Here is a 27,651-nt window from a genome sequence, read left to right as displayed (position 1 = left end):
AGGCCCTTCGGCAAAATGGGCCAAAGGGCCTGTTTCCACACTGTATGACTCTAAATAGTCTTGTTTGTAGTGAAATTCCATAAGTAGGAACAAATATGGATTTTTTTCCAACAACAACTTACATCATATCGGTCTGAAGCCCAGTCCATAAAATGTTCTCGTTTGGGGAACTCCTCACTGCGATGCCTGAATCTGTTACTGATTGCATACTGTTGGGAGGGGGGAAAAACATTCAATTTGAAATACTATTAACAAAGGTTAACAAAAGTTTAATAAAAGTAAAGCATGTCAGGGACATCATCCTCAGGAGCCATTAAGTCATGCAACACAGAAACAGGCCCATCGAGTCCACCCAGACCAGCAAGCACTTTTTGACACATCCATCATGAATGCAATTTTTTATTCTCCGCACATTCTCTTCAATTTCTCCCAGATAAACATGCCTGCTATGTTTTTAATCATGCAGGAACGTAGAAAGAAGGAGTATGCTAATTGGATCCTTGCATCTGCCCCTCCACTTAGTGGGTTCATGACGGCTCAGCTCCATTTCCTGGCCTATGCCCATATCCTGAAATGTCTTTAATCACCACAACATTATCAACCTATGCTTTGAATATACCAACAACTGAGCTCTTTGGTGCAGCATTCAAAAGATTCACCACTCTCTGACAGAAGAAATTTCTTCCCATCTCTGTCCTGATTTCTGGCCCTTTACTCTGAGACTGTGATCTCTGATTCCAGACACCTCAGTCAGGGAAACATCATACATGGTATATGTATTCTGTTAAGCCTTGTAAGAAAGTTGGTATATTTCAAGAAGATTACTTTCTTCTTAACTCCAGGACAAAAGGGCCACTGTGGCTAATCTCAATTGATAGGCAAACCCAGCAGCCCAAGTCATGATTTAGTGAATTGCTGTTGCATTGCAAATATACCCTTGGGTAGAGAGACACACCATCTTAAAAGTATTAAAAGGGTCTGAAGAAGGGTTTTGACACAAAACCCTTCTCCAGAGATGCTGCCAACCTGCAGAGTTACTCCAGTAGTTTGTGTTTATCTTTGGTGTGAACCAGCTTCTGCAGTTCCTTCCTACTCGCATTAAAAGTACTCTCACCAGAGCTCTGTTTATCTACAGTTAGATACTCTTATATTGAAATTCTCTTTAAATGAAGGCCAACCTACAATTGCTTACTGCACATAACCATTAACTTACATCAGTGTATGTACAGGGACACCCAGGCCTCTCTGAACAGCTACACTTTTCACTCTCTCACCATTTTAACAATACTAATGACATCTATTATTTTGTGGTGGGGGGGGGGGGGGGGGGGGGGGGGGGGGGGGGGAGAGAGCGATGCTGGTGGCAGCGACCAATAGCTGATTCCCACTTCATTATTCCCATTTCTAATTATTTTCCTTGCTTCGTGGGAGGTGATATCTTTGCACTTTTGTCTGTTTACTCATTATGCACCAATTTGTGAAGGTACAGATCAAAACTTCATAGGTGGAGGTCAATGTATCAGGAACGTCTAGTCTTGATGTCCTGCAAACTTGCTTGTTCCAGATTTGTTGATGGATTGTGTTGGTGACTTGGGCGTGGCTTGTGAGAAGACTGTACCTACTGGGTGAAGTGGCCTCTATCCATGCTGCGATGTCTAAGTCATTCCGCCGCTAACCGATACATTGTAACTTGATTTCGCAGTTTGTCTGTATTGACAGAGAGAAGTGGCAACTATTTCTGTCGTTTTTTGTTTCAGATTTCCAGCATTTCCTTTCCCTTCATCGACAAAGCAGCTCACCAAGATGACTTTTTCAAATAATTCCTTGCCAACCTACTCGAGACTGCCAGGTCACGAGCCAGCTTCATCCATCTAACTCGTACACAGTGCTATAAGGCATCACAGGTCTGCCACTAATGAGGACGTTCTTCCCAGCAACAGGATGCTAGTATTTTCAGGTGGAGAATGGTCCTTGATCATAACACCGAATGGTGCAAGATTAATGGACACACGTTGTGACTAACCTCATGGTGGTTAATTCTAGTAAAGTCCATGAAATTGAATCTCGGGCAGTGAATTTAGAATTGGCAAGCTAATACTCCAAACGCCTTTCTAATGTGAGGAACCAATTTCCACTGCACTTGTTTAAGAGCAAAGAATTTAGTTTCCAAGAGAGTAATGGGCCTGTCTCATTTAGGGGACGTTTTAGACGACTGCAGGAGACTATGTAGTCACCACATGGTCGCCACATGTTCGCGGGTGGTTGCCGGGGAGTCGCCTTCATGGTCGTGAGGAGTTCCCGCATTCTGGGAACTAGTCACGGCCTCATTATGGTCGCCGTGAATTTTTCAACATGTTGAAAAATTAGCGGCGACTAGAATGAAACCGTCATGGAGAGTATCAAGAATTCTCGAGCCGTAGGTGGGTTGCCAGGAGGTCCTAATGGGTTGACAGGAGGTCAAAGATTTTCGTAGGTTGTAGCCTACGAGAACTGACCGGTGAATTTCATTGGCTCATTGGGAAAAAAAAGGTAAGCAGTAGTTTTCAGAACCAAGGATAACCGACCAGTAATGTTAAATGTCCGCTGAGCTTCACAGCCGTGATTCTCTGGCTTCTTAAAAGTTGTCTCCCATCCTTCTCCCCGCCTCTCCCTCCCTCTTTTAAAGGGCTTACCGTACACTGTGCTTTTGCCGTCTTTTTACAGTGCCAACCTTCCTGTTCATCGTGGTGTGTGTCTGTTTCACCTTGGCTTTGCACCGTGTGAATTTTTTAGACAGCGCTCCCCCGCTTGCCCTGTCCCCCTCCTGCATAACATGCTGGTGAAGGAAGCGATGTGTTTGTGTGTGCGTGTGTGTATTCCATTCTGACAGTCACTGTTCCAGTTGCCGGTTTTTCAGGCGATTGCCAGCAACTTGACAGTCTACGGCAGTCTGCTGAAAAATCGCCTAAGTGGGACAGGCCCATTAGTCAATCCACCGAATTACTCATTTTTGCGAAGGTCAAACAATTATAGTGAAGAAGCAGAAATATTTATGTCAATATCCTTCTCAAGATCCCCAATCCACTGTTCTCTTTAGAAGAAAGGATTTGGTTGCTGTATTATTACTTACTGCAATGCACTTGCTAACTTTAAGCATGACATTCCCCTGTGGAGAAGACTTCTTGTACAAGGAACTTCCTCCAATAAAGACAACTGAAAGACACAGCATGCTATGGTTAATGCACTGTAATTATTTGAATACTAAGTAAGTCCATAAAGCTTAACACAATCCTGGAGAACATTTGGGGACATCTAGAGTCTTCCAGAGTGGCTCCGACAATACTCAAGAGGCTCAATGCCATCTGGGACAAAGCAGCCACATGATTGACCTCTCATTTACCATCTTAAACATCCGTTCACATCAGCCCATAGTGTGTACTATCTACAGTATGTGCAGCAATTACTGACCCAAACTACTACAACACCTCCCAGACATGTGTCCTCCACCACCAAGAGCAGCAGGTACAAGGGAACACCGCCACCTGCAGGTTCCTCTCCAAATATAGTTTAGTTTAGTTTATTATCACGTGTACCAAGATACAGTGAAAAGCTTTTGTTGTGCGCTAACCGGTCAGTGGAAAGACATTACAATCGAACCATATACATGATGGAATAACATTGAGTGCAAGGTGTAACGTAAATGCCAGCGCCCCTTGAGGCCAAGAGCAGAAGCTAGTTTATGTGCCTGTGCCTCGTGACTGAGGTCAGGTGACCTTCCAGAAGTTTCAGTTGGTGGTTCAGATTTAATCGTTCTTACAAGATGGCGGACGTGTATTCATTGTGCTAGTCACAACAGGGTACATTACACAAGGTAAAGGCAGTCAAGTCTGATCAAAGATAGTCCGAGGGTCACCAATAAGGTAGATAGCTGTTCAGGACTGCTCTCTAGTTGTGGTAGGATGATTCATTTGCTTGATAACAGCTTGGAAGAAACTGTCCCTGAATCCGGAGATGTGCGTTTTCACGCTTCTAGTACCGCACTGTCCTGACTTGGAAATATATCACTGGTCCTTCATCATCACTAGGTCTAAATCCTGGAACTCCCTCACCAACAGCACTGTCGGAGCGACTTCACCAGAATTATGGTAGGGCTGTAAATACTGCTCTTTGCCCCTTAAACAAGGTTCTAGTAAAGGAATGTAAATTACCTAATAATTCTTCTGTTCCAATGTACAGTATTACTAATCCATCTCATATTTTATTTCTTGGCTGATCACCATCTCTTTCACCATTGTCCCTTTGGTAATTTATTCTCTCCTGCCTTCCATCCTATCACAAGTCTTCCAGTTGCTTTTGCTCAAAGATAGCTTTTCCTCTCCCTCTTCCATGCATCTTCAAGGATGCTTCCTCTGATTCAGATAACGATTCACACATCTGACACATCAACCCATCTTCTCTCTCCACAGATGCTGACAATCTGCTAAGTTTTTCCATGCAGATTCTGGTTTGATTTCATTTATCATCCTTTGAGTACTAGGAAAGACTATAAGAACTATTAACCCTTTATTAAAGGGTCCCTGATATGTTTTGGGGCTGCGAAGTCCAAATAAATAGAAGGAACATAGACTGCACTTTGTGTCGTGGTTCATGTTTAACAACTTGCAATGACTTATAATCTTGGCTTCTAATTGCATCTGCCCTGCAGACTGCTCCTGGTCACATGACATTAGTACGCCCTGAACTTAATCGGCATGTCACAACAACATAGTTTCAACGAACAACACATGATAATACAACACCTCCCAACTCTGATGATAGGCATTAACTGGAGGTTTTGTCACATGCCTTTTCTCCTCCAACTATTAAATCAAACACCTTTCTTCTCCCCTCATTCTCACCCTCCCATTCCTCCACCTGTGGTATTAAAAGGAGAGGATGTAACTGCTGACGTGTTGGAAAGAGCAAGCACAGGCATGAAGGAGCTGAATGGCCTCTTTCTACGGTGCACAACATTACAGTTTTATAATGGAGATGTTCAATGTAAATAAGGCACAAGGATATTTTCACAACTCTTGTTGAAGATTGTTGTTCTTATTGCTGAAGTGCTAAGCATGCCAGTCCTTAATCTCCACGGTTCCTGAACCATCCCATATCATCAGTAACCCCTCATGCATTGACAGTGTAGGATCCATCCATTCATGAAGATAAGTTAAATTAATGGATGTCGTACCCAGGAGCAAATAAAACCCACATGGTCCACATGGTTACTATAGCCCCCCCCCCCAACCCCATCCCCAAACCAGCATCATTTACCTTGCTGTGATTATCTATATATCAAAACAATATAGTTTGAAGCAACAAATCAAAATATCTTGGAGGAAAGAATGAACAAGACTTACCTAAAGCTACTGCCATCAGTGCTCCTGGGATCCCGAAAGCCAGAGGATAACATGGCTGGGGGACCTTGCCACAATTGTGTTCTAAAATATGAGAGCATTCATTCACTGTTTAGAAGCCTAATGTACAAAGCCATTTCAGGAATTATTCATAACTTGCTATTTGAAGGTTTGGGTACAAAATTAAATATGCTAATAATCAGGATACATAGGAGAGGAAGACTGGAATACAAAGATCGGCAGGACAGGCTGGGAAGGTTATGCAGAAGACTTGTTGGACCAGATTGGGAATATTGTATTAAGTTTAAGAAGGAACTGCAGATGCTGGAAAATCGAAGGTAGACAAAATTGCTGGAGAAACTCAACGGGTGAGGCAGCATCTTTGGGGCGAAGGAAATAGGCAACGTTTCGGGTCGAAACCCTTCTTCAGACTGAAGCTTCATACATGCTGCCTCACCCGCTGAGTTTTTCCAGCATTTTTGTCTACCTTCGATTTTCCAGCATCTGTAGTTTCCTCTTAAACATTAAAATATATAGAGTGCTTTTAATAACAGAAAAAAGATCCCAGATACATCAGTAGAGAGTCACTTCACGGGAGCGTCCTTGCAACATTTGACACTAAACCATGGGACATCTTGGGACAGCCTCTAATGACAGAGCCATCAAAAACTAATGAAAAATAATCCAGGAACAGCATGCTGTAAAGCTTGTCGGGCTGAAGGAGACTGCAGAGGAAGTGATTGATTAGACAACCGCATGGATTGAAAACTACAAAGGGAATTTTAAACTCCAGCTGTTTGGGGCTTTAAGGGTTAAAGGTCTTTTAGGAAGGAGATGAGGAGGAATTTCTTTAATAAGAGGGTGGTGAATCTGTGGAATTCTTTACCACAGAAGACTGTGGAGAACATGTCCCTCTGTCAAAACTAACACATGGAGTAATAATCAACTCCATTGATGAAATAATAGTTTTACTGGGCCACACTCAATCATTGCATCCAGAAAATGGTAGAAATTAAGAAAGCCAGATTATTTGCATTTGGCTTCAATGCTTTTTTAAATCAGAATGTTGATCAACAAAGATTGTTTTTTAATAGTTTCATCAAAAGGTTTGCAGTTGATAGTTGTACATTGAAACTTGCTTCATTAGACATGCGTACCTCTCAGGATGGGAGTAACAATTGTGGAAATAAGACTTCCTGCATTGACTGCTAAATAGAAGATTGAGAAGAACTTCCTCCTTTTCTCTTCCTTGAGAGAAAGAAGAGAAAATTGATTACAGTAGCGAAAGGAAACAAAGGCACTCGGAGATATTCACAACTCATACATTAACTCTGTAGCATTGACCCGCCCTGATGCTGCTGTTGAAGTAACAGCAGGTTTACTGATACACATTAGTTTTGTCTAAATCCTCCAATCAGTTGTGGTGAGGAAAATATTCCTTACTTTCAACTAACCCAAATGTTCCATTGAACAGATGCATTTAACTGTTAAGCTGACTGCTGAAAATTAGGGAAAAGAATGATTATTTTAATGATGCCCTGTCTTTCTAATCCCCACTGACCCAGAAACTCCAGCGTCTCTTACCAACAGTAGTCAATTATTCACGGAGATTCTTTTAACCTTTAAGAGATGTAAAGACCTTAAGTTTTCTTGGTTTTCCTTTCATGCTCTCTCAATCTACATGATTTTCTCCCCCTCCTTAAGGGCCTGTCCCATGAGCATGTGACCTGCATGCGCGACCAAACCGGAAGCGGGGGCCGCCCGGGGGCCGCTCGGAGGTTGAGTGAGTGACGTGAAGTTCGAGCAAAGTCCGCGGGAAGTTCACGCGTGACGTACGCCGTCAAGACGCTGCGTACGGGGTCAAGACGCTGCGCACGCCCGTCGAGGCGGTGCGTACGGCGTCGAGGCGGCTGCGGGCCGGCAGGCCGTTGCCGCGTGGAATTTTTGAACACGGTCAGTTTTTCGGAGCCCCTCGCGATGTCGGGTCCAGCTCCGCACAACTCCATACAGCTCCGGCGATCGAAGTGGGACCGGCCTCGCGAGGCCGTACGGCTCAAGCGACCACGTTAGGTCGCGCTTGCCACGTGGAGTTGCATGCTTGTGGGACAGGCCCTTTATTGTCTCTGCATCTGACTTGAATTCAAACGATTTAATTCTGCCACCCGTCCCCGCCCAGTATTCATATCTCATTAAGATCAGGAGACAAACAATTGGTCTCATTGCTTTCTTGACCAAGTATGTCTCCCAGCGAGTAACAGGGGGAAATTATCTTGAGTTGAAGAGTGCAGGTTAAGTCTAACTAACAAGGCACATCATGAAGTGCCTCATTCAACACGGGACAACATGTCCTGTAACATTCATACTTTCCTAATTACCAAAGACCTGTATAATGCCATCCAAAATATTTTACAGCAGTTATTTTTTTAGTACCTTTTTAGTACCTTTATCAGCAAATTTAAAAAAAATGCACTTTAAACTTAATGGGTGTGTTTACCTGATGGTCCTCAAACTGGTCTCCTCCAAAAGCAGACACGCATGGTTTGATGCCACCAGTTCCCAAAGCAATGAGCAGCAATCCAAGCATCGACAACCCTCTGGGAGAAATAGAATCTTGCATTGTAACCCATGCAGGTGTTGAGGGAGAGGTTTGCTGCAGCTTAATAGGTTGCATTCTCACCTCTGAGCCAAAGAACACAATGATATAGAGCTGGCCATTCACCCCCTCACAGCTGTCTCACCAAGCTCATAGTCTATCTGATCTTGCCTCATCTCCACCATCCTATCTTTTTTTCTAACACACAGGTCTGTCATCCAGCATAATGCATGCCAACTCCCCTGGGAGTCATTCCATCAGTCCGACCTCCCCTCTTCTTACTTCCTTGACTCTCTGCAACTTATTCTGTCTCACATGCCTACAACTTCCACTTTTCATCCTATCTGCGCCAAGGGGTAATTTAGACGCTGGCTAGCAATCTACAACTCGCCTTTGCCATGCTATTATCCCCATAATACTCAATGTCCCCGAATTTCCAAAATCACTTGTTTTGAATCTATTAAATGACCCACCTCCCCCCTCCCCCTACAACCACACATGACAAATTACAAAGATTTCCAATCCCTTGAAGGAAGGAATCCCGCCTTGTCTCCATTTTGGACGTGTATCCTCTAATCCTGAAGTAATGCCGCCGATAACAAAGAGAGATCCTGTGCGGTGGTGGGGGGGGGGGGGGGGGGGGCACGGGAGTGGGTGGCGCTGAGAACAAAGAGGTATCATCAGGACTATAATGGGTACGTTGTAATTTTGTCGGCACCAGGTACGGCGCCAGTCTCTGCATACTTTGTGCATTGTATGCAAAAACAGATTGTTTCACTGTACCTAGCTACATGTGACAATAATGTATCATCATCATCCTAGACCCAGTTCTAAACACCCCAGCCAATGAAAGGCTTCCAAGCATCCACTGTGCAGAATCCACAGTCTTGTATGTTTCAATGCAATCGCGTATAATATTTCCAAATTCCAGTCTGCTTAATGGCAATTATTTTAATTCTGAAGTTCCTGGAAATGTGAAATAACAACAGGAAATGCTAAAAAACACTCAGCTCAGGTAGTGTATGTGAAAAGAGAGACAGAATAAGCATTTCAGGTTGTTAACTCTGTTTTTCTCTCCAGTTGCTGCCTGCCTGGCTGACCATTTTTCTGCTCTTAATCCAAGATGTTTAATATTTATTCGTAGGACAATCCCTTCATATCTGGGATCAATCCAGTGAATCTTTTCTGCACTGTCTTCATGACAAGGACATGTTTCCTTAAAAGAGGAGTCCAAAGCATTATGTGTTTAAGAAGGAACTGCAGATGCTGGAAAATCGAAGGTACACAAAATTGCTGGAGAAACTCTGTGGGTGCAGCAGCATCTATGGAGCGAAGGAAATAGGCAACATTTCGGGCCGAAACCCATAGGCAACATTTCGGGCCGAAACCCTTCTTCAGACTCACCCCCCATCAGTCTGATGAAGGGTTTCGGCCCGAAACGTTGCCTATTTCCTTCGCTCCATAGATGCTGCTGCACCCGCTGAGTTTCTCCAGCATTTTTGTGTACCAAAGCTTTATGTGGTCTCACCAACTTCTTAAAGCAAAATTTCTCTACTTTTTACTTCTTGTTCCTTGCAAAAGGGACCAACATTACACGTTGTACCTAATTTCAAACACATTGTCAGAGAACATCCAGATTCCTTGGATCACCAGCATCCAATAGTCACCCTTAAACAATGTCCCTAGTTTTTTAGGTTCAAGACGAGCCCAGAGATTTGTTAACGTGCGCTTCTAATTTTATCGCTGAAACTTAAACTTAAACTTAAACATTGGGTCTTGGGTCTTGTGACTTGGGTCTTCTTTTTCATGTGTGTATGACTGCAGAAACAACATTTCATTTGAGCCTCTATGAGGTTCAAGTGACAAATAAATTGTATTGTGTGTATTGTGTATTGTGTGTATTGTGTAAAATGTTTACTCACATATGCATACTCAGGTTGTCTGGGTGACCATCTCCATTAGTGTCGGATAAGGCTGCAATACTACTGATCGATATAACCACTTGTCCAATGGTGTACAGAATAGATACGTAGAAGATAGTCCTGTTGCAATAAAAAAGTAAAAATGTATTTGAGGAGATTGCAAGGGCTTCCTTGTCGCTCGCTGTAAGGCCTGAAGCGGTGATGGTGACCATCCGTGAGAGCATAGAAGACAGACCTCCATACGAGCAGTCGCAAATTTTTTATCTCCGCTGAAATAATTGCGATTTTTCGCGTTAAAATCGGGTCTGGAGGTCGGGACCGTTTTTAAAAAGTTACCGGAGCCCCGGATCGCTGTGCTGATGACGTCATCAGTAAGCGCCGTAAATTTAACGGAGGGAAAGGCACTTTATATGAAAAACACGTCTCCAGGTCAGAGCCCACAGAGGAGAGTTACAAAACACCTGCTGAAAACTCAGAAACATCAAGAAACTGCAGAACTGACCTCTGGAGTGGTCTCTGGAATGGCTACACGATCTAAGACTGAGATGGCCACAAAAGAGAAAACCGAAATGGAGGAGATAAAGAACTCGGTAACAGATTTGAAAAATGACATTGAAGCTGGAAACTTAAACTTGATGGAAAACATGCAAACCATTAATGCCGGTAATCAAAAAATTCTTGAGGGCATTGGCACTCTGCAAAACAGAGTTGAGGATGTGCACGAAGAACTAACGGGGAGAATTAATAAGGTGGAGGAAGAGTCCACAAAGAAGTTTGAGGCTGTGCATGAAACTGTTTCTGCAAATGTAACTGCGGTGAAAGATATGGAAGTTGTTGTGGAACAGATGGCCGGAGATATGCAGGCGATGAAGTTAGAACTAGACAGCCTCAAGAGCCAACTGACAAAAGTCTCTGATAAATGTGTCGACCTCGAAGCTCGCTCAAGACGCCAAAATATACGAATACGTGGAGTAACAGAGGGAGCTGAGGGGGACAATGCCTGTGAGTTCACTCCCAATCTAATCAAACACGTACTCAAGCTACCTGAGGCACCTGTAATTGAAGTAGCACATCGACTACCCAGATTTAAACCAAGATCACAAGGAGACCAAGGCTACCCACTCATAGTCAAACTTTGGGATATCTCAACAGTGGAAGAGCTGATGAAAAAAATTAAACACGGAGAGAAGATGATGTACAGAAATTATTCTATCAAACTCCTACGGGACTACCCTTACGAGATTGTGCAAAAGAGAAGAAAGTTCTCACAGACCAGAGAAGCTCTTTACGGTGTCAAGGAGGTCATATGCGGAGTGTATTATCCGGCCAGGATGCGTATTACTTTCAAGGGAGTTTCAAAAACATTCACTAATTCGGTAGCATCTCTTAAATATGCTCAAGAAATCGTGGCAGAACTCACAGCGTAGGAACAGAAGATTAATCACGGCACCAGGGCGTTATGAACAAACTAACTTTCTTATTCCCCCAATGAGAATATTAGAAGAAAAGAGAAATAACACCAATCTTTAAAAATTATTAAACGCAACAGCTTTTCCACGAGAAGTGTCTAGACATTATTATCTCCCCTCGGACATTGTGGAATCCAACTCAAGGACACTTTGTGTTCAAACGAGGAAAGACTGATAAACAGGGGAGTGATGATCCGCTGAGCTGAATGTGGAAAACATTACAAGGACAAGAGGCTCTTTACGATCTTACATAGTTTCACAAAATATAGAGAATTAATAATAACTAATAACTAACAATACTAATATAGAAATAGTAATGGAAACTGACTTGAGGTATACAATGGTAAAAATTGTAAAAATGCGTTGCCTGCTATATAACGCAGACAACACTGTAATCTCATGTGTTTCGCAGCCCGAGTGGGGAGGGGAGGAGACTCAGGCACCTGGTATAGTTCCAGGAGCCTAACCCTTTCAGCGAACAGCTCACTATTAACAAAGCTAAAACCGATTATAAATAGTTAATAGATAAAGAGTGAGGAATATATGTAATTGAATATATGATTAGATTTGATAAGTCGGAATGAAACATATATATATAGTGTAACTGGGTGAAATAGAACTAATTTGGAAATGGTACCGACCCCCTTGGTTTAGGGTAATAAAGGCAGCAGGGCTAACTTCATAACATCTACACCGGAAGCTGTATGTCGAATCCCACAGACGAGTGGGCCACTCACTACAGTGTCGAATACTCAGACACTGTAAATTTACTTGTTCTATTTAAAAAGAAAATCACAATAGGTCACATCTATGTGTTTTTTTTTCAAGGAAAATCACAGAAGGGAGCTTGCAAAGAAGTCCATAACATAAACGCCCCCCAAATAACCCAAGTCCTGAGGTATGGATGTCCCGCAATAAATAAGGTCATTAAAATTGGTAAAAATGCATGAAGCCAATCAAAAGAAAATGGGAAGAATCACACTATGTAGTTGGAATATAAGGGGTATTAATGAACCTATTAAAGGGGGCAAGATACTAGCTCAGTTGAAATCATACAACACGGACATTTTGTTTCGAAAAGAAACGCATCTTAAACATCAAGATCAGACAAGACTGAGGGCGAACTGGATAGGCCAAACATTTCACTCTTCATTCACTTCCAAATCTAGAGGCACTGCAATCATTATTCGTAAAGGAATACCATTTAAATCAAAGAATATTATATCAGACAAGGAAGGGAGATACCTTATAGTAACAGGAGAGATCAATACTACGCCAATTACGCTGGTAAACATTTATGCGCCCAATTTTGATAATCCTCAATTTTTTAATAAAATTTTGAATATAATTGCAGAATTTAATTATCAAAATGTTATAATTGGAGGAGACTTCAACTGTGTTTTAGACCCTTATCTAGATAAATCGATGCAAAAAAAAAGAGGTAATATGAAATCTAAAACCCGTGAACTCTTACATACATATATAAAAAACACAAACATAGCAGACGTTTGGAGGATTGCAAACCCAACGGGAAGGGATTATTCGTTTTATTCAACGGTACACAAAACATACTCACGTATAGACTATTTCCTTGTGGATACAAAATTAATTCCACATACTATGAACCATAAATACCACATCAATGCGATCTCAGACCACTCTCCGTTAACTTTTGTTTTAAAATTAGAAGGAATGTTTATGAATAAATCGTTCTGGAGGTTTAACTCGCAAATTTAAAAAAAAATTATTTTTTGAGATAAATGATACACCAGATATATCCCCCACGCTATTATGGGAATCCTTCAAAGCATTTATTAGAGGAGTCATTATTACATTTCAAGCTTTTCAAAATAAAAAGAATAAGAATGAACAAAGACATTTAGAAGAACAAATAAAACAATTAGATACAGATAATGCTAAAGATTCAACTATGGATAAACATAATAAAATTCTACTATTGAAATTCAAGCTAAACAAATTATTGTCAGAGAAAGTTATAACACTATTTCAAATTACAAAACAAGAACATTTTGAATTCGGGGACAAACCCCACAAACTTTTAGCACGCCAATTGAAAAAACGGGAAAAAGAGAATGCAATACTAAAGATTAAATCAGATAGAGGGGAATTATTAACACTACCCAAGGATATCAATAAAAGATTTGCTCAATTTTACCAGAATCTATATACATCTAAAACGTCAATAGACAATAATAAAGTTTCAGAATTTCTGGATAATTGTAACCTCCCTCAATTAGAATTGAGGGAACAAGAGGAACTGGGAGCACAAATTACTTCTAAGGAGATAGAAGACACAATAAACACACTTAAGAACGGAAAAACACCAGGACCAGACGGATTCAGTAATGAATTCTATAAATCCTTTTACGACATAGTTACTCCACGCTTACAGAAAATGTATACATATGCTTTTAAAGAGTAAAGCTTACCTGAAACATTAGCAGAATCAACGATCACATTAATACTTAAAAAAGATAAAAATATAGAAGAACCAGGATCATATAGAGCTATTGCTCTGTTAAATACGGATCAAAAAATAATAGCGAAAACACTAGCCAGAAGTTTAAGCAGGTATGTTAGTAGATTAATAAATGAGGATCAAACAGGATTTATACCTAAGAGACACTCATTCAATAATTTGAGACGCTTGCTTAACATAATGCATTCACATAAATCTCATGACCAAGAGTTATCTATCATTTCACTGGACGCAGAAAAAGCTTTTGATCAAGTAGAATGGGATTATATGATTAAAGTATTGCAAAAATTCCAAATGGGAGCGAACTTCATCGCATGGATAAAATTATTATATAACAAACCCACGGCTAGAATACTAACTAATAATATACTATCCACGAAATTTGAATTATCAAGGGGTAATAGACAAGGATGTTCACTATCACCGCTGTTATTTGCTTTGGTAATTGAACCCCTTGGTGAAAAAATAAGAACACACTCGGATATTTATGGTTATAATACAAAACACTCAAATAACATAATATCTTTATACGCCGATGATGTACTATTGTACATCACAAAACCACAAATTAGTATACCAAACATATTAAATTTAATTGAGGACTTTGGATCCTTCTCAGGATATAGAATAAACTGGAACAAAAGTGAAATTATGTCGATAAAACCCAAAGACTCAACACACCTCCGGAAATTCCCCTTTAAAATAGCCACAGAAAAATTCAAATATTTGGGAATTGAAATTACTAGAAACTACCATGATATGTTTAAAGCCAATTATAATCCCTTACTTAAGAAACTAAATAATTTGATTAAATTCTGGAAAACACTTCCGATGTCCCTAATAGGCAGAATAAACGCTATAAAAATGATCTTTTTACCACAAATCCTATACCTATTTCAATCAATACCTATATATCTCCCAAAAATGTTTTTCAAAAGATTGGACTCAGACATTACAAATTTTATATGGGATTATAAATCCCATAGAATACAAAGAGCACACCTTAATAAACGAAAAGAGTTGGGTGGTCTAGCGCTCCCTAACTTTATGTACTATAATTGGGCAGTAAATATTAAAAATATGATTCACCTGCTGGACAATTCTGCCCAGCAGGTGGACTGGATTGTAATGGAAAGAGAGGACTGCTCTCCGTGTTATATAGGAGCGACTCTCCTCTCACCAATACATCTGAATAACAAAAATTATAATAAAAATCCAATTATACATAGCACAATTAGAACATGGAAACAAATAAAACAGAATCTAAAATTAAGAAACCTATCTCTTTTAATACCAATAGTTAATAATCCATCGTTTAAACCATCAATTATAGACAAATCATTTATACAATGGGAAAGAATGGGAATCAAAACGCTCGGAGATCTGTATGAATTGGGAAATTTTACTAAAATTTCAACAACTACAACTGAAATATAATTTGAAAAATAATCAATATTTTAAATATCTTCAAATTCGTGATTATCTGAAAAAATACACAAAAGACTATCATAATATGCCTACAGACTTACTGGATGAAGCAATGAAGACAAAAGGCGGAATCAGCTAATCTAATATCATACTTATATAACATCATCTTAAACATAGAAATACCCACAACTGATGGAATTAGAAGAGACTGGGAACAAGAATTAGCTATAAAAATTTCAAAAGAGAGCTGGGATAATCACTTATTACTGGTGCATAAATGTTCGATCAACGTACGACATACTCTCATCCAATTCAAAACATTACATAGACTATATTACTCAAAAACTAAAATAAATAAACTCTTCCCTAATGCCATCTGTGATAAATGTCTGTGTCAAGAAGCTACCATAGCGCATTCTTTTGTTTTTTGTACAAAAATACAAAAATTCTGGAATGAAATATTTGACATCTTTACAAAATTAATTAAAATAAAACTGGTACCAAAACCAGAATGGATTATTTTTGGAATATCGGAAGGTAACCCTGAACTAAACGTGTTTCAGAAGAATTTACTCAATTACGGGCTAATAATGGGAAAAAAGCTCATACTTAAATTCTGGAAAAATGCACCTACACCAACAATAAAAATGTGGATATCAAATATGTTTGAAACACTACATCTGGAAGAGATGAGATTCCTCTTAGCAAGCAAAGCAGACCACTTCCAAAAGACGTGGTCTACGTTTTTGGAACTATTACAAGCATAAGGTGCAATAGTAATTTTAAAAATAAATAAATAAATAAATAAATAAAAGGTACCAGGATCTGGCAACGGGGAGTAAAAAAAACACAAAACAACAAAAACAGACTTGGTTGGTAGTCCCCTTTCTGCAGAGTTTAATGTTATAATAGAGCGATTGTTTCTCCTCTCTTTTTCCTTCTTTTCTAGGGTCTACTTTCTTTCTTTACTTCCTTCTATAACTTCTTTTCTAAGGGGCTTTCTTTTCTCAACACTCTCCTGCACCTTCAAGACTCTTGCGCACTTTCTTTACTTTCTTTACTTCTATCTTTTTCTTAAAGCTCAAAAAATGAAGCGGTACAAAAAATGTATTAAGACTTATGTGTTGTGTAGTATTGTAATTTACCGTACTTCTAATAAAAATTAAATAATAAAAAAATAAAAAAGCAAAGATACAAGTATGTGACTGGAGCTGTTCTCTGATGTTGCTTCACATGCATTGGTGAAGTACCCTCCTTCACTCTCCCACCATTAATTGACAAGTAGGGGGGATCCCATTGAAACTTACCGAATACTGAAATGCCTGGATAGAGTAGATGTGGAGAGAATGCTTCCACTAGTGAGGGAATCTAGGACCAGAAGCCACAGGCTCAGAATAAAAGGACTTACATTTAGAAAAGAGACAAGGTGGAATGTCTTTAGTCAGAGGGTGGTAAATCTGTGGAATCCTTTGCCGTCAATTGAAATCTTTAAGGCAGAGATAGACAGATTTTTGAGTAGTATGGGTGTCAGGGGTTATCGGGAGAAGACAGGAGAATGGGGTTGAGAAGGAAAGATAGATCAGCCATGATTGAATGGCGGAGTAGACTTGCTGAGCCGAATGGCCCAATTCTGCTCCTATAACATAAAGTTATGACATATTCTTCTTCATGATCTTCAAATAATTTAGTGAATATCCACCTCGCACCCCTCCCCTCACACATCAATGCCTTCACCTTCTCTTCACACTCAAATACTCTTATGCACACAAATGTTAACCATGTACACAATAGACAATAGGTGTAGGAGTAAGCCATTCGGCCCTTCGAGCCAGCACCGCCATTTAATGTGATCATGGCTAATCATACCCAATCAGTGCCCCATTCCTGCCTTCTCCCCATATCCCCTGACTCCACTATCTTTAAGAGTCCGATCTAGATTTCTCTTGAAAGTATCCAGAGACCCTCCACCGCCCTCTGACACAGAGAATTCCACAGACTCACAATTCTGTGTGAAAAAGTGTTTCACCATCTCCATTCTAAATGGTTTACCCCTTATTTTTAAACTGTGGTCCTTGTTTCTGGACTCCCCCAACATCGGGAACATGTTTCCTGCCTCTACACTTTGACTCACAAGCTCACTCACAATCCGAGTGACACACATGTTGAATCTCGTACATAGGCATACACTCCGAGTCTCACACTTTCACCTGCAAGCTATTGCACACACACAAACACACTCATGCACGTTGATTTGCAACTTCTGACTGATGCACATATACATTCTGATGCAAAGAGTCACACACAAACATTTAGCACGAGGAGGAACACATTTGCACATTAATACACAAGCTTGCACCAGCACAAGCACAAACAATAATTCACATTCTGTCATGCACACACATGCCCATTCAAATACATAGCTAGAGGTGATGTGTTATTGAACAATAATTCAAATCAAGGCCCCTTCTACTCTCTCCAATAGCTCCAAAGACCCCAGGCTCCTGATCAACAAGGGAGTTAAGTCCAGTCTTCTAGCTGATAATTATCCCACAATCTACTGATCACTTGCACAATAGTACAATGTGGGGCTTGCTCCTACAAAGGCTGGAATATATTTTAGAACATTGACACAGATGCTGTAGTATCGCCAGACTTTCTATGTTTATTAACTAAATAAAACTATTTTTTTAAAGAAACCTACTTGAATTTTCCCAGCCAGGAGTCAGCAATGATGGCTCCAAGGAGAGGTGCTAGGTAGCACAACGCAACAAAGCCGTGGTATATTGCAGTAGAGAGATCCTCATCCCAGAGAAGAAAGTAGCGGAAATATATGACGAGGACCGCTGTGTGAAGGAGACGGAGAGGAGGGAATTGTCACTGCATCACTTATTCATGGACATTTCACCATCTCTAAAATAGGAAACTGAACTGCAACAGAAAGTGGGCCCTCTGTTGCTTTTCTGCTCCATGGCCATCCCACTTAGTTAACCAGTTGTTGAAGGCCTCGTTCATTGCCTTTGTGTGCTTCAGTCCCGATAAACCATCTCCCAGCCTGTAAACTCGGTATCACCCAGAACCCTGCTGCCTGTATCCTAATCTGCACAGTGTTTTGTAGACTCTACCATCCACCCCCTGTTTTTGTTGATCCTCAGCTACTATGTTAGGATTCAAACTCTGGTTGCTGGTGCTGATTCAACAATGTAGCCACGGTGCTACTGAACCTGTTTATTATCACTTGTTCGTTGCTCCGTGTTTTGTATAGATGTTTTGCATCAGGATAAAGGATTACAGGCAGCATCTTCACTTATCCAGTCAAGGTCCCCAACAACCCATCACCCAATACACTTATCACCCGTCACCTCATCAGCCCACCGAGTTCAGAACCAAGAAAGGACAGACAAAATTAAAGGTTAACAATTTTGGTTCAATGAGACTTAAATACAGATCTGCTGGTACCTCGCATTCCATAGTAGGAGAATCTTTCACAGAATTCATTGACAATAATGAAGCCTATGCTGATGGGATATCCAAAAATGAGTGGCTGAAAGGAAACAGAGATAAATTACATCCGATCTTCAATATTCTAGCTGTTACAAGGAACTGGGTAATAACAAACGACAAACTGCCCACATCTTCCCAATATAGAAACATAGAAGATAGGTGCAGGAATAGGCCATTCAGTCCATCAAGCCAGCATTACCATTCAATATGATCCTGACTGATCATCCAAAATCAGTACCCATTCCTGCTTTTTCTCATAGTCTTTGATTCCATCAGCCCTAAGAGCTAAATCTAACTCTCTCTTGATGCATCTAAAGGGCCCGTCCCACTTTCACGACCTATTTCACAACCTTTTTTACTCGTGGACATTTTTCATCAGGCTAGAAAACGGCCCGACCTACTTGATACCACGAGTACCTGTGACTAGCATCATGACCTACCTATGACCTCCTACGACCTCGTGACGACCATGCTGCGAGTATGAGTCGAGGGCAAACTCGGCAGAGGTCGTGAATTAGGTCGTGAAAGTGGGACAGGCCCTTTACTCTCTGTAACGCTTTATCTTCATGCGCCCGCTGTAGGACTTGAAGCATTAATTGGTTCTTATCGACATTATTTAATCTTAGTTAGAGAAACACTATTCCAACAGACTACCAGCTTGAAACAGAGTGGGCCTGACTCTTGCCGAGGCATAGTACAGTGGATACTATAAATCTAAAATAAAAACATAAAATGGTTGCACTTCTCAGGATAATAACCTGCATTGTGTAGAAAGAACAGGGATCCGAAAGTAGGCTCTGTACCTCCAAAATACAGTTCAGAAATTCAGAAATGCAGTTGTCATGGCAACAGGGCAGCTGGATGTTGAGAACCACATAACCTGTCTTAGTGATGCCGGCTGATTGTCTCCAAGGTTCCAAGGTTTGTTCCTCCACCATCTTAAGGAGCTGTTGATGATTCGGGGGACTGTCTTGTGAAACATCACTTCTGTCTGTTTTCAAGCATTTCGGGAACAGGAAAGGTGATCAGAAATTCTAGAACCGGTCATAAAAGAGTAAACTTCCCAGGTGAGAAATTCAACTATTCCCAAGATTCTGGTATCAGAGGAGCAAACTATGAGTGCACCCGCAGGGCCGAAGGACTGGGTCATAAACTGTCCACTGGATGCCCAACGCAGCCAACTGTTCAAATGTGTCAGATGAAGTCGGAGGTGTCCAGTTTAGTTTAGTTTAGAGATACAGCATGCAAACAGGCCCTTCGGCCCACCAAGTACATGGCAACCGACGATCCCCGCACACTAACGCTATCCTACACACTCGGTCAATTTACTATTTTACCCAGCCAATTAACCTACAAACCTGTACATCTTTGGACTGTGGGAAGAAACTGGAGATCCCAGAGATAATCAGTCTGAAGAAGGGTCTCGACCGTGAAACGTCACCCATTCTTTCTCTCCAGAGATGCTGCCTGTCCTGCCGAGTTACTCCACCATTTTGTGTCTATCGGAGATAAGCCACGCAGGTCACGGGGAGAAACTCCGTACAGACAGCACAACTCCGTACAGACAGCACCCGCAGTCAGGATCGAACCAGGGTCTCTGGTGCTGTAAGGCAGCAACTCTACCGCTGCACCACTGTGCTGCCCTTTAGTGCTGGAATAGTGTGGATAGGTGGGAATGGTGGGGGGTTAACCAGATTTTTCCATCATATTTACATGTCTATCATTTCTGGGTGTGTATAAAGGAACTGCAGATGTTGGTTTACACTGAAGATAGACACAAAATTCTGGGGTAACTCAGCGGGTGAGGTAGCATTGCAGTGCCAGATTCCCCACAATCACTCTGAAGAAGGGTTCCAACTTGAAACGTCACCTATCCATTTGTTCGAGATATGATGTCTGACTTGCTGAGGTACTCCAGCATTTTACGTTTATCCTTAGAGAAATCTAGTTCACTGCTATATTTACCCGATCTGCTCTAAAATTGACTGCAGACCTACAACAATGCTCTCAGTTAACAATGCCCTCAGTCTGCAGAAAGCCCAAAACGTCGCCTATTCCTTTTTCTCCAGGGATGCTGTCTAACCCGCTGAGTTACTCCAGCATTTTGTGTCTCTCAGTTACCAGGCTGATCACTCATGTTGTGAGGGAAGGACAATAAATGCTGGCATCATCAGTGATGCCCATGTAGAGGAAAGAATATAAAGAAAGGGGCAGCGAGGAGGAGGGGATGATGATTGAGTTGCAAGAAGGTAGGTCAGGGGTGTGGTCCTCACCTCCCACAAAATTAGGAAAACCAAGGAAAAGGAGTAATTGCAATCAAAGTTAAGCAAAATACATCAACATGACATCCAAGCATAGCATCTGCATAAATATGCAACCCAAACATAGCCTCCACATTAACGTGCAAGCCAGTAAGGTACACCAACAACTTAATAAAACCAGAGGTAGACAAAAATGCTGGAGAAACTCAGCGGGTAAGGCAGCATCTATGGAGCGAAGGAAATAGACAACATTTCGGGCCGAACCCCTGCCTATTTCCTTCGCTCCATAGATGCTGCCTCGCCCGCTGAGTTTCTCCAACATTTTTGTTTACCTTCGATTTTCCAGCATCTGCAGTTCCTTCTTAAACATAATATAACCAGAAATTGCTGGAAACACACAGCAGGTCAGACAGCCTCTGTGGAAAGGGGAACATTTAATGTTTCAGTCTGAAGATCATTTCTCTTTCCACACTCTGACCAACTGATTGCTTCTGGCACTTAAAAAAAAAAAAATTATTGTAGATTTCCAACATCTACTCTTTTATTATCATTGACCTTATACACAGATCGACCCGAGTGCTGATTTTCATTGTTTTTATCAGAGCGTCCATGTTACTTTCTTCATTCTCCCTCTTCATGGTGCAGTCTGTATTAGTTTAGGGACATTACTGTGGAAAAGGAGGAGGCCATTCAGCCCCTCTGATATTCATTTTTTTTAATTAAAATTTTTTTTTTTTATTAGAAGTAGACATATTATAAAGTATAGTTACATATTATAGTAAAAAGACTTTTCATATACATCAATCATACATTGTTAAAATTTCCAATTATCAATTACTTCTGCTAGTATTTTTATTTTTTATAGAAAGAGAGAGAAAGAGAGGGTAGAAAGTTACAAATTAAAACAAACAGAGAAACGGAAGAGGTGGAATGGGTTGCCTATAATACGTCAATGGAGATAGGTTCGTAGATTATAAAATATAGCTTTTCATCTAATCCTGAGTTCAAGTTTCAGTTGGGTCCTCGTGCTGTGCCAATCTATCCCTTCAGATAGTTAATGAATGGAGCCCAGATTTTATCGAAAAGATCTTGTTTGTCCATTAAGACGAGTCTAATTCTTTCTAAGTATAGGGTCTCCGACATTTCCGTAATCCACATTTTAATTGTGGGGGTTGTAGGGCCTTTCCAAAATTTTAATATACATTTTTTCCCAATTATTATACTGTAGTCGAGGAAATTTATTTTGGTTTGTTGTGAGTGTTAAACTTTGTTCTGATATTCCAAGTATTATTAATTTTGTGTCTGGGTCCAGTTTTGTATTAATAACTTCTGAAATTGTTTCAAAAAATATGTCCAGAAATGTTTAAGTTTTATACAGTTTACAAACGTATGTGTTAAATTAGCCTCTAGATGTAGACATTTATCACAAATAGGAGAGATTTGTGGGAAGATTCTATTTAGTTTTATTTTAGAGTAGTGTAGTCTATGTAAGACCTTGAATTGTATTAAAGTATGTCTGGCATTTAATGAACATTGATATATTTGTTGTAAACTTTCGTCCCACATATCTTTCGTTATAGGTTGACCTATTTCATTTTCCCATTTTTATCTATATGGTTCGGTCGGTGGTACCTCGTTGTTTAGTAGGGTGTTATAAATATAAGCTATTAGTTTTTCAGTATTAGGATGCTTGTTCAAACATTCATCAAGAATTTCTGATTCCCTACTCCTGTAGACTTGAGTATTAGGTTTAACATAATCTCTAATTTGTAGATATCTGAAGAAATTATTTGAGTGCAGTCCATAATTCTGTTGTAACTTTTGAAATGAAAGAAAAGTGCCTTTCCCATAAAGATGTCCAATATTTTTGATTCCATAATTTTTCCATTGTGTGAAACCTTTGTCCATAAAGGATGATTTGAACAAAGGATTATTTACAATGGGAAGGCATAGTGGTATATTATAAAATGTTAAATCTTTTTTTATTTGTTTCCAAATTCGTATTCCACTATGTATTATGGGGTTTTCCCCTCTGACATTCTGGTGTTCTTTTACTTTACCATTGATTTGTATCTTGACTGCATCTGTCTGCCGCAGGTTTGTAACCCCCCCCCCAAAAACAAAAAATCATCAACCTCATTTTCAACTCTTAAACGAACTTCAAGCCTCGGCTAATAAATGGCGGCGATTGGGCTTGCTGTGTCACAGCTTCACATCTCCACGCTCCAAGTCTAAGATTATCCCAGACCAGAAACTCTCTCCACCCCTTTCAAATGCTTTAATCATCTCAGATCAGTCTGTAAAGTGCATAAGTAGATCAAGAGCAACTATGCTCAAGGGGCAGCACGGTGGTGCAGCAGTAGAGTTGTTGCCTTACTGCGCCAGAGACCCGGGTTCGTTCCTGACTACGGGTACTGTCTGTACAGAGTTTGTACATTCTCCACGTGACCTGTGTGGGTTTTCTACGAGATCTTGGGTTTCTTCCCACACTCCAAAAACGTAGATTTGTTGGTTAATTGGCTTGGTATAATTGTAAATTGTCCCTGATGTGTGTAGGATAGCGTTAGTGTGCGGGGATCTCTGGTCAGTGTGGACTCGATGGGCCGAAGGGCCTGTTTCCGTGCAGCATCTCTAAACTAAACTAAATGTTATTCCAATGGATCTACCATCCAATCAAATCTTCTCTCAGCTCCATTTTAAATGGTACCACTACCCTTTGCGACCCTGTATGAGGTTGCAGGTGGTTGCTGGAGGTTGCAGGTAGTGGAAGCAGGTAGGGAGACTGACAAAAACCTCCGGGAACCGCACGGAAACCTTGGGTGGGGCGCAAAGTCTCCAGAGGTTTTCGTTCAGGTTTCGTAAGTGGGACAGGGGCATAACTATGCCAACAACATGCTGTCTAAAGTGTTAATATAGATCATCAGTCCCTTTTGCACAATGCTGGTCACATGTCCCCAACTTGCCCTCTCTGTTAGATCCTTCCTGCACCGTCGGAACCTCACTACCAGCTCACGCTGCCCCCGGGATGGTTGCGGTGGAGAGGAGACGGTTGCCCACCTCTTTGCAGAGTGTGGGTTTGCAAAAAGAGTCTGGAAAGGTATGCAAGGGTCCCTGGGACGATTTATCCCGAACAGCTCCGTCACAGAGGACTCTGTGATTTACGGACTGTTCCCAGGGACACATTCAGAGACTGACATCGAGTGCTGCTGGAGGGTCACCAACTCGGTCAAAGACGCTCTTTGGTCTGCCCGAGCGTTGCTCACCACCCAGCAGAGCGAGATGTCCGTCAGGGAATGTTGCCGACTGGCCCACTGCAGACTGCAGGAGTACGTGCTAAGGGACTCGCTGAAGCTTGGTGCAGCCAACGCCAAGGCTCGGTGGGGGAGGGCCACAGTCTAGGGTCCTTCCGCTGCTGGACATAGGGGGCACGGTATGGTGGAGACGCCCCTCAAATTAAATTAAGGGAAGGTATCCCACGCCAGGGGGCCACATGAGTGGCATGGGTGGGGGACATTATTTGTGGAAGTGAAAATGTCAAATGGAATTTTCGCACTGTAAACACTGTATATATTTATTACTTGGACAGGGGCCACAGAGTGGCACGGGTGGGGGACTGTTTGGTGAAATTTGAAAAATGTAAAAAATTGTACTGAAAAAACTTGTATAGTCTCCGAAAATGTCGGATGAATTTTGTTTGTTTGAATGGTTCAGGAATTGTATATATTTATCAATTGAATAAAGTCTATTTTGAAATAAAAAAATTGTCCCCAACTTGTCCAAGATGGCGGAAAGAGTCTTAAAATGTTCCTCAAGAATTCTACCGTCCTCTGACTCCCACCACCAGGCCAATTGTTTGTTCCTGGATCTCAACAGTGTCCTCACTTCCTATGTGGCTCACTGGCTTAACTCTAGGCTTAGTAAATATGAAATAAAAAACATAATGCTGTCAATCCTCAGCAGGTCACACAGCAAGTATAAAAAGAGTTTCAAGTTGAACAGGGAAGAGAGAAGACAAATTAGTTTTAAGTTGCAAAGAAGATGAGGGAAGAAGAGATAGGATGAGGTCAGGATTGTTGTAGAGATAAGTTGGTAGGAGTTATCTAGTCTATGAACGGTGTGTACAAAGGCCCTGCATATCACAATGTTTTATGATTTCTGCTTTGTATTCTCACTCTCTAACTACCTTTATTTGATATCTTAGATTATTTTCTCTCCCTTTATCTTCGGCAGTTGTATAGGGCCCTGGTGAGACCACATCCGGAGTATTGTGTACAGTTTTGGTCTCCTAATTTGAGGACGGACACCCTTGTGTTTGAGGCAGTGCAGCATAGGTTCATGAGATTGATCCCTGGGATGGCGGGACTGTCATATGAGGAAAGATTGAAAAGACTAGGCTTGTATTCACTGGAGTTTGGAAGGATGAGGGGGTCTCTTATAGAAACATATAAAATTATAAAAGGACTGGACAAGCTAGATGCAGGAAAAATGTTCCCAATGTTGGGCGAATCCAGAACCAGGGGCCACAGTCTTAGAATAAAGGGGAGGTCATTTAAGACTGAGGTGAGAAAAAACGTTTTCACCCAGAGAGTTGTGAATTTATGGAATTCCTTGCCACAGAGGGCAGTGGAGGCCAAATCACTGGATGGATTTAAGAGAGAGTTAGATAGAGCTCTAGGGGCTAGTGGAGTCAAGGGATATGGGGAGAAGGCAGGCACGGGTTATTGATAGGGGACGATCAGCCATGATCACAATGAATGGCAGTGCCGACTCGAAGGGCCGAATGGCCTCCTCCTGCACCTATTTTCTATGTTTCTATGTTTATCTGCCCCCATTAACCCATCGACCATCTGACCCACTACAATAACTCTGGCTACACTCTCTCAGATACAGTATATCCTTCTCTCTATATCCCTCTCTCCCTATCTTCTCTGCATCTTAAAACTATCTTGTTTTCAATCTTTCCCAGTTCTGACAAAGAATCGTCCACCTGAAACATGGACACGTTTTCTCAACCCACAGGTGCTGCCTGACCCATTGAGGGGGTTCTAGTCTTTTCTCAAATTTGCAGATTTTTACATTTTGGTTTTGAAGTCTCAGGAATAACATCAGAAAAATACATATATGGCTTGGGTGTCTGCAACTCATAACTGAAGGTATAATTTCAGATAATACCGTGTTTTCTTACTTGGAGCACAAACACTTCTGTGTGATTTGATGGGTGACTTGGCAGGCGTCATAACTAAAGCACATCAAGTAACAGTTCAAAACAATACTGAAATGATTAACTGCTGTCTCCAGAAATAATATAACCATATAACCATATAACAATTACAGCACGGAAACAGGCCATCTCGGCCCTACAAGTCCATGCCGAACAATTTTTTTTTTCCCCCTTAGTCCCACCTGCCTGCACTCATACATAACCCTCCATTCCCTTCTCATCCATATGCCTATCCAATTTATTTTTAAATGATACCAATGAACCTGCCTCCACCACTTCCACTGGGAGCTCATTCCACACTGCCACCACTCTCTGCGTAAAGAAGTTCCCCCTCATATTACCCCTAAACTTCTGTCCCTTAATTCTGAACTTGCTTCTTATAACTTGCTGTAATATTACATAGAAGTACCGGAGGCTCCTTACAACTCCACAAGTACCTCGACAGTAACAAACACTCTGACATAGAATTACATAGATGTACCAGAGAGTCGACAAGTACCTAGGCAGATAGAGGGTGAAATTCAACGGCTAGTTTGCTCTTTGTAAAGGGGTCATATGGCAAAGCTATCAAGGAGATATCCTTCCTGCCACAGCAAGTCACACAGCATGAATGATTTTGAAGCGCTCAATGAACAAGGGTTAAGACAATCAGAACACAAATAAGAGTAAACATAAGGAGAATGCCACCCACCATTGATCTTTTCTGACGCTTTTCCGGCTCCTTCTCTTCATCTGTGGAGAGTTTGAGAAACAAGAGATAAATGAGTGCCTGTTGAGACATTGTAGAAGGGGGATGATTTTGTCTGATTCCAGAAAGAGCAGAATTTGTGACCCATTCGCCGAGGCTTTGCTCATTGTACAGTGAGCCAGGAGAAAAAGAAAACTTGTTTGGCAACCAGAAAATTTAAATAATCCACATCATTTGAATTGCAGGGTTTCAATTAAATCACCAACCTTTCATGTTGCTACCGGTTAAGGTGGCCTGGTGCTCTCTGGAAAGCTAATCTTGAGAAGAGACTAACTGGAGCCTTGGAAATCAATTTTTAAAGTTCTGACCTTGAACCTGGTCCATTTATAATTTGTTTCCAGTTTACAAGTTGAATTCTCTGGCTCCTGACATTGAACCTTGACTGTGAATGGAAGAATCATCCCTTGGATTCCATGCAGACCATGCAACTCAGTATTTGAGTTGTGGTCAAAGGTTCTTCTCAGCAAACTTCTCTCTAAGTGACGTGAGGTATAGCACAGTCCAAATGAATGCAATTTCCCACAGTATTGTGGCCTGAACCATCCTTCACATTACTACGGGACAGGCAGAACCTCACAAGTAGTGACACTTGGTGTTTGAATACCCTGGCTTCTCGCGACCACACGCAAAGGG

General features: G+C 41.1%; 1 protein-coding gene and 1 long non-coding RNA gene across 2 annotated transcripts in view; one reads left to right on the top strand and one right to left on the bottom strand.

The window, feature by feature from the left end:
* LOC129697936 (uncharacterized) overlaps positions 1–3,207 on the top strand; it is a 38,604-nt gene extending 35,397 nt beyond the window's left edge. The window contains exon 2 of the long non-coding RNA XR_008723585.1: positions 1,758–3,207. This is a non-coding gene — a long non-coding RNA (uncharacterized LOC129697936). The remainder of the gene's footprint in view (positions 1–1,757) is intronic.
* The window catches only part of LOC129697935 (solute carrier family 15 member 1-like), a 50,428-nt gene extending 23,288 nt beyond the window's left edge, over positions 1–27,140 (bottom strand). Inside the window, exons 1-9 of the mRNA XM_055636672.1 lie at positions 26,962–27,140; positions 18,744–18,828; positions 17,989–18,130; positions 9,891–10,010; positions 7,870–7,969; positions 6,533–6,623; positions 5,379–5,459; positions 3,110–3,192; positions 123–209 (exon numbers count right to left, since the gene is read on the bottom strand). Of these exons, the coding sequence (XP_055492647.1) occupies positions 123–209; positions 3,110–3,192; positions 5,379–5,459; positions 6,533–6,623; positions 7,870–7,969; positions 9,891–10,010; positions 17,989–18,130; positions 18,744–18,828; positions 26,962–27,051 (879 nt within the window). The 5' untranslated portion in view covers positions 27,052–27,140. The remainder of the gene's footprint in view (positions 1–122; positions 210–3,109; positions 3,193–5,378; positions 5,460–6,532; positions 6,624–7,869; positions 7,970–9,890; positions 10,011–17,988; positions 18,131–18,743; positions 18,829–26,961) is intronic.
* Between the last annotated feature and the right edge of the window lie 511 nt (positions 27,141–27,651).

The sequence above is a fragment of the Leucoraja erinacea genome, chromosome 6 (assembly GCF_028641065.1).
Source record: "Leucoraja erinacea ecotype New England chromosome 6, Leri_hhj_1, whole genome shotgun sequence".
Lineage (NCBI taxonomy): Eukaryota > Metazoa > Chordata > Chondrichthyes > Rajiformes > Rajidae > Leucoraja > Leucoraja erinaceus.
Note: the sequence above shows the minus strand (reverse complement) of the source record. Positions and strands in the feature narration are given on the sequence as shown.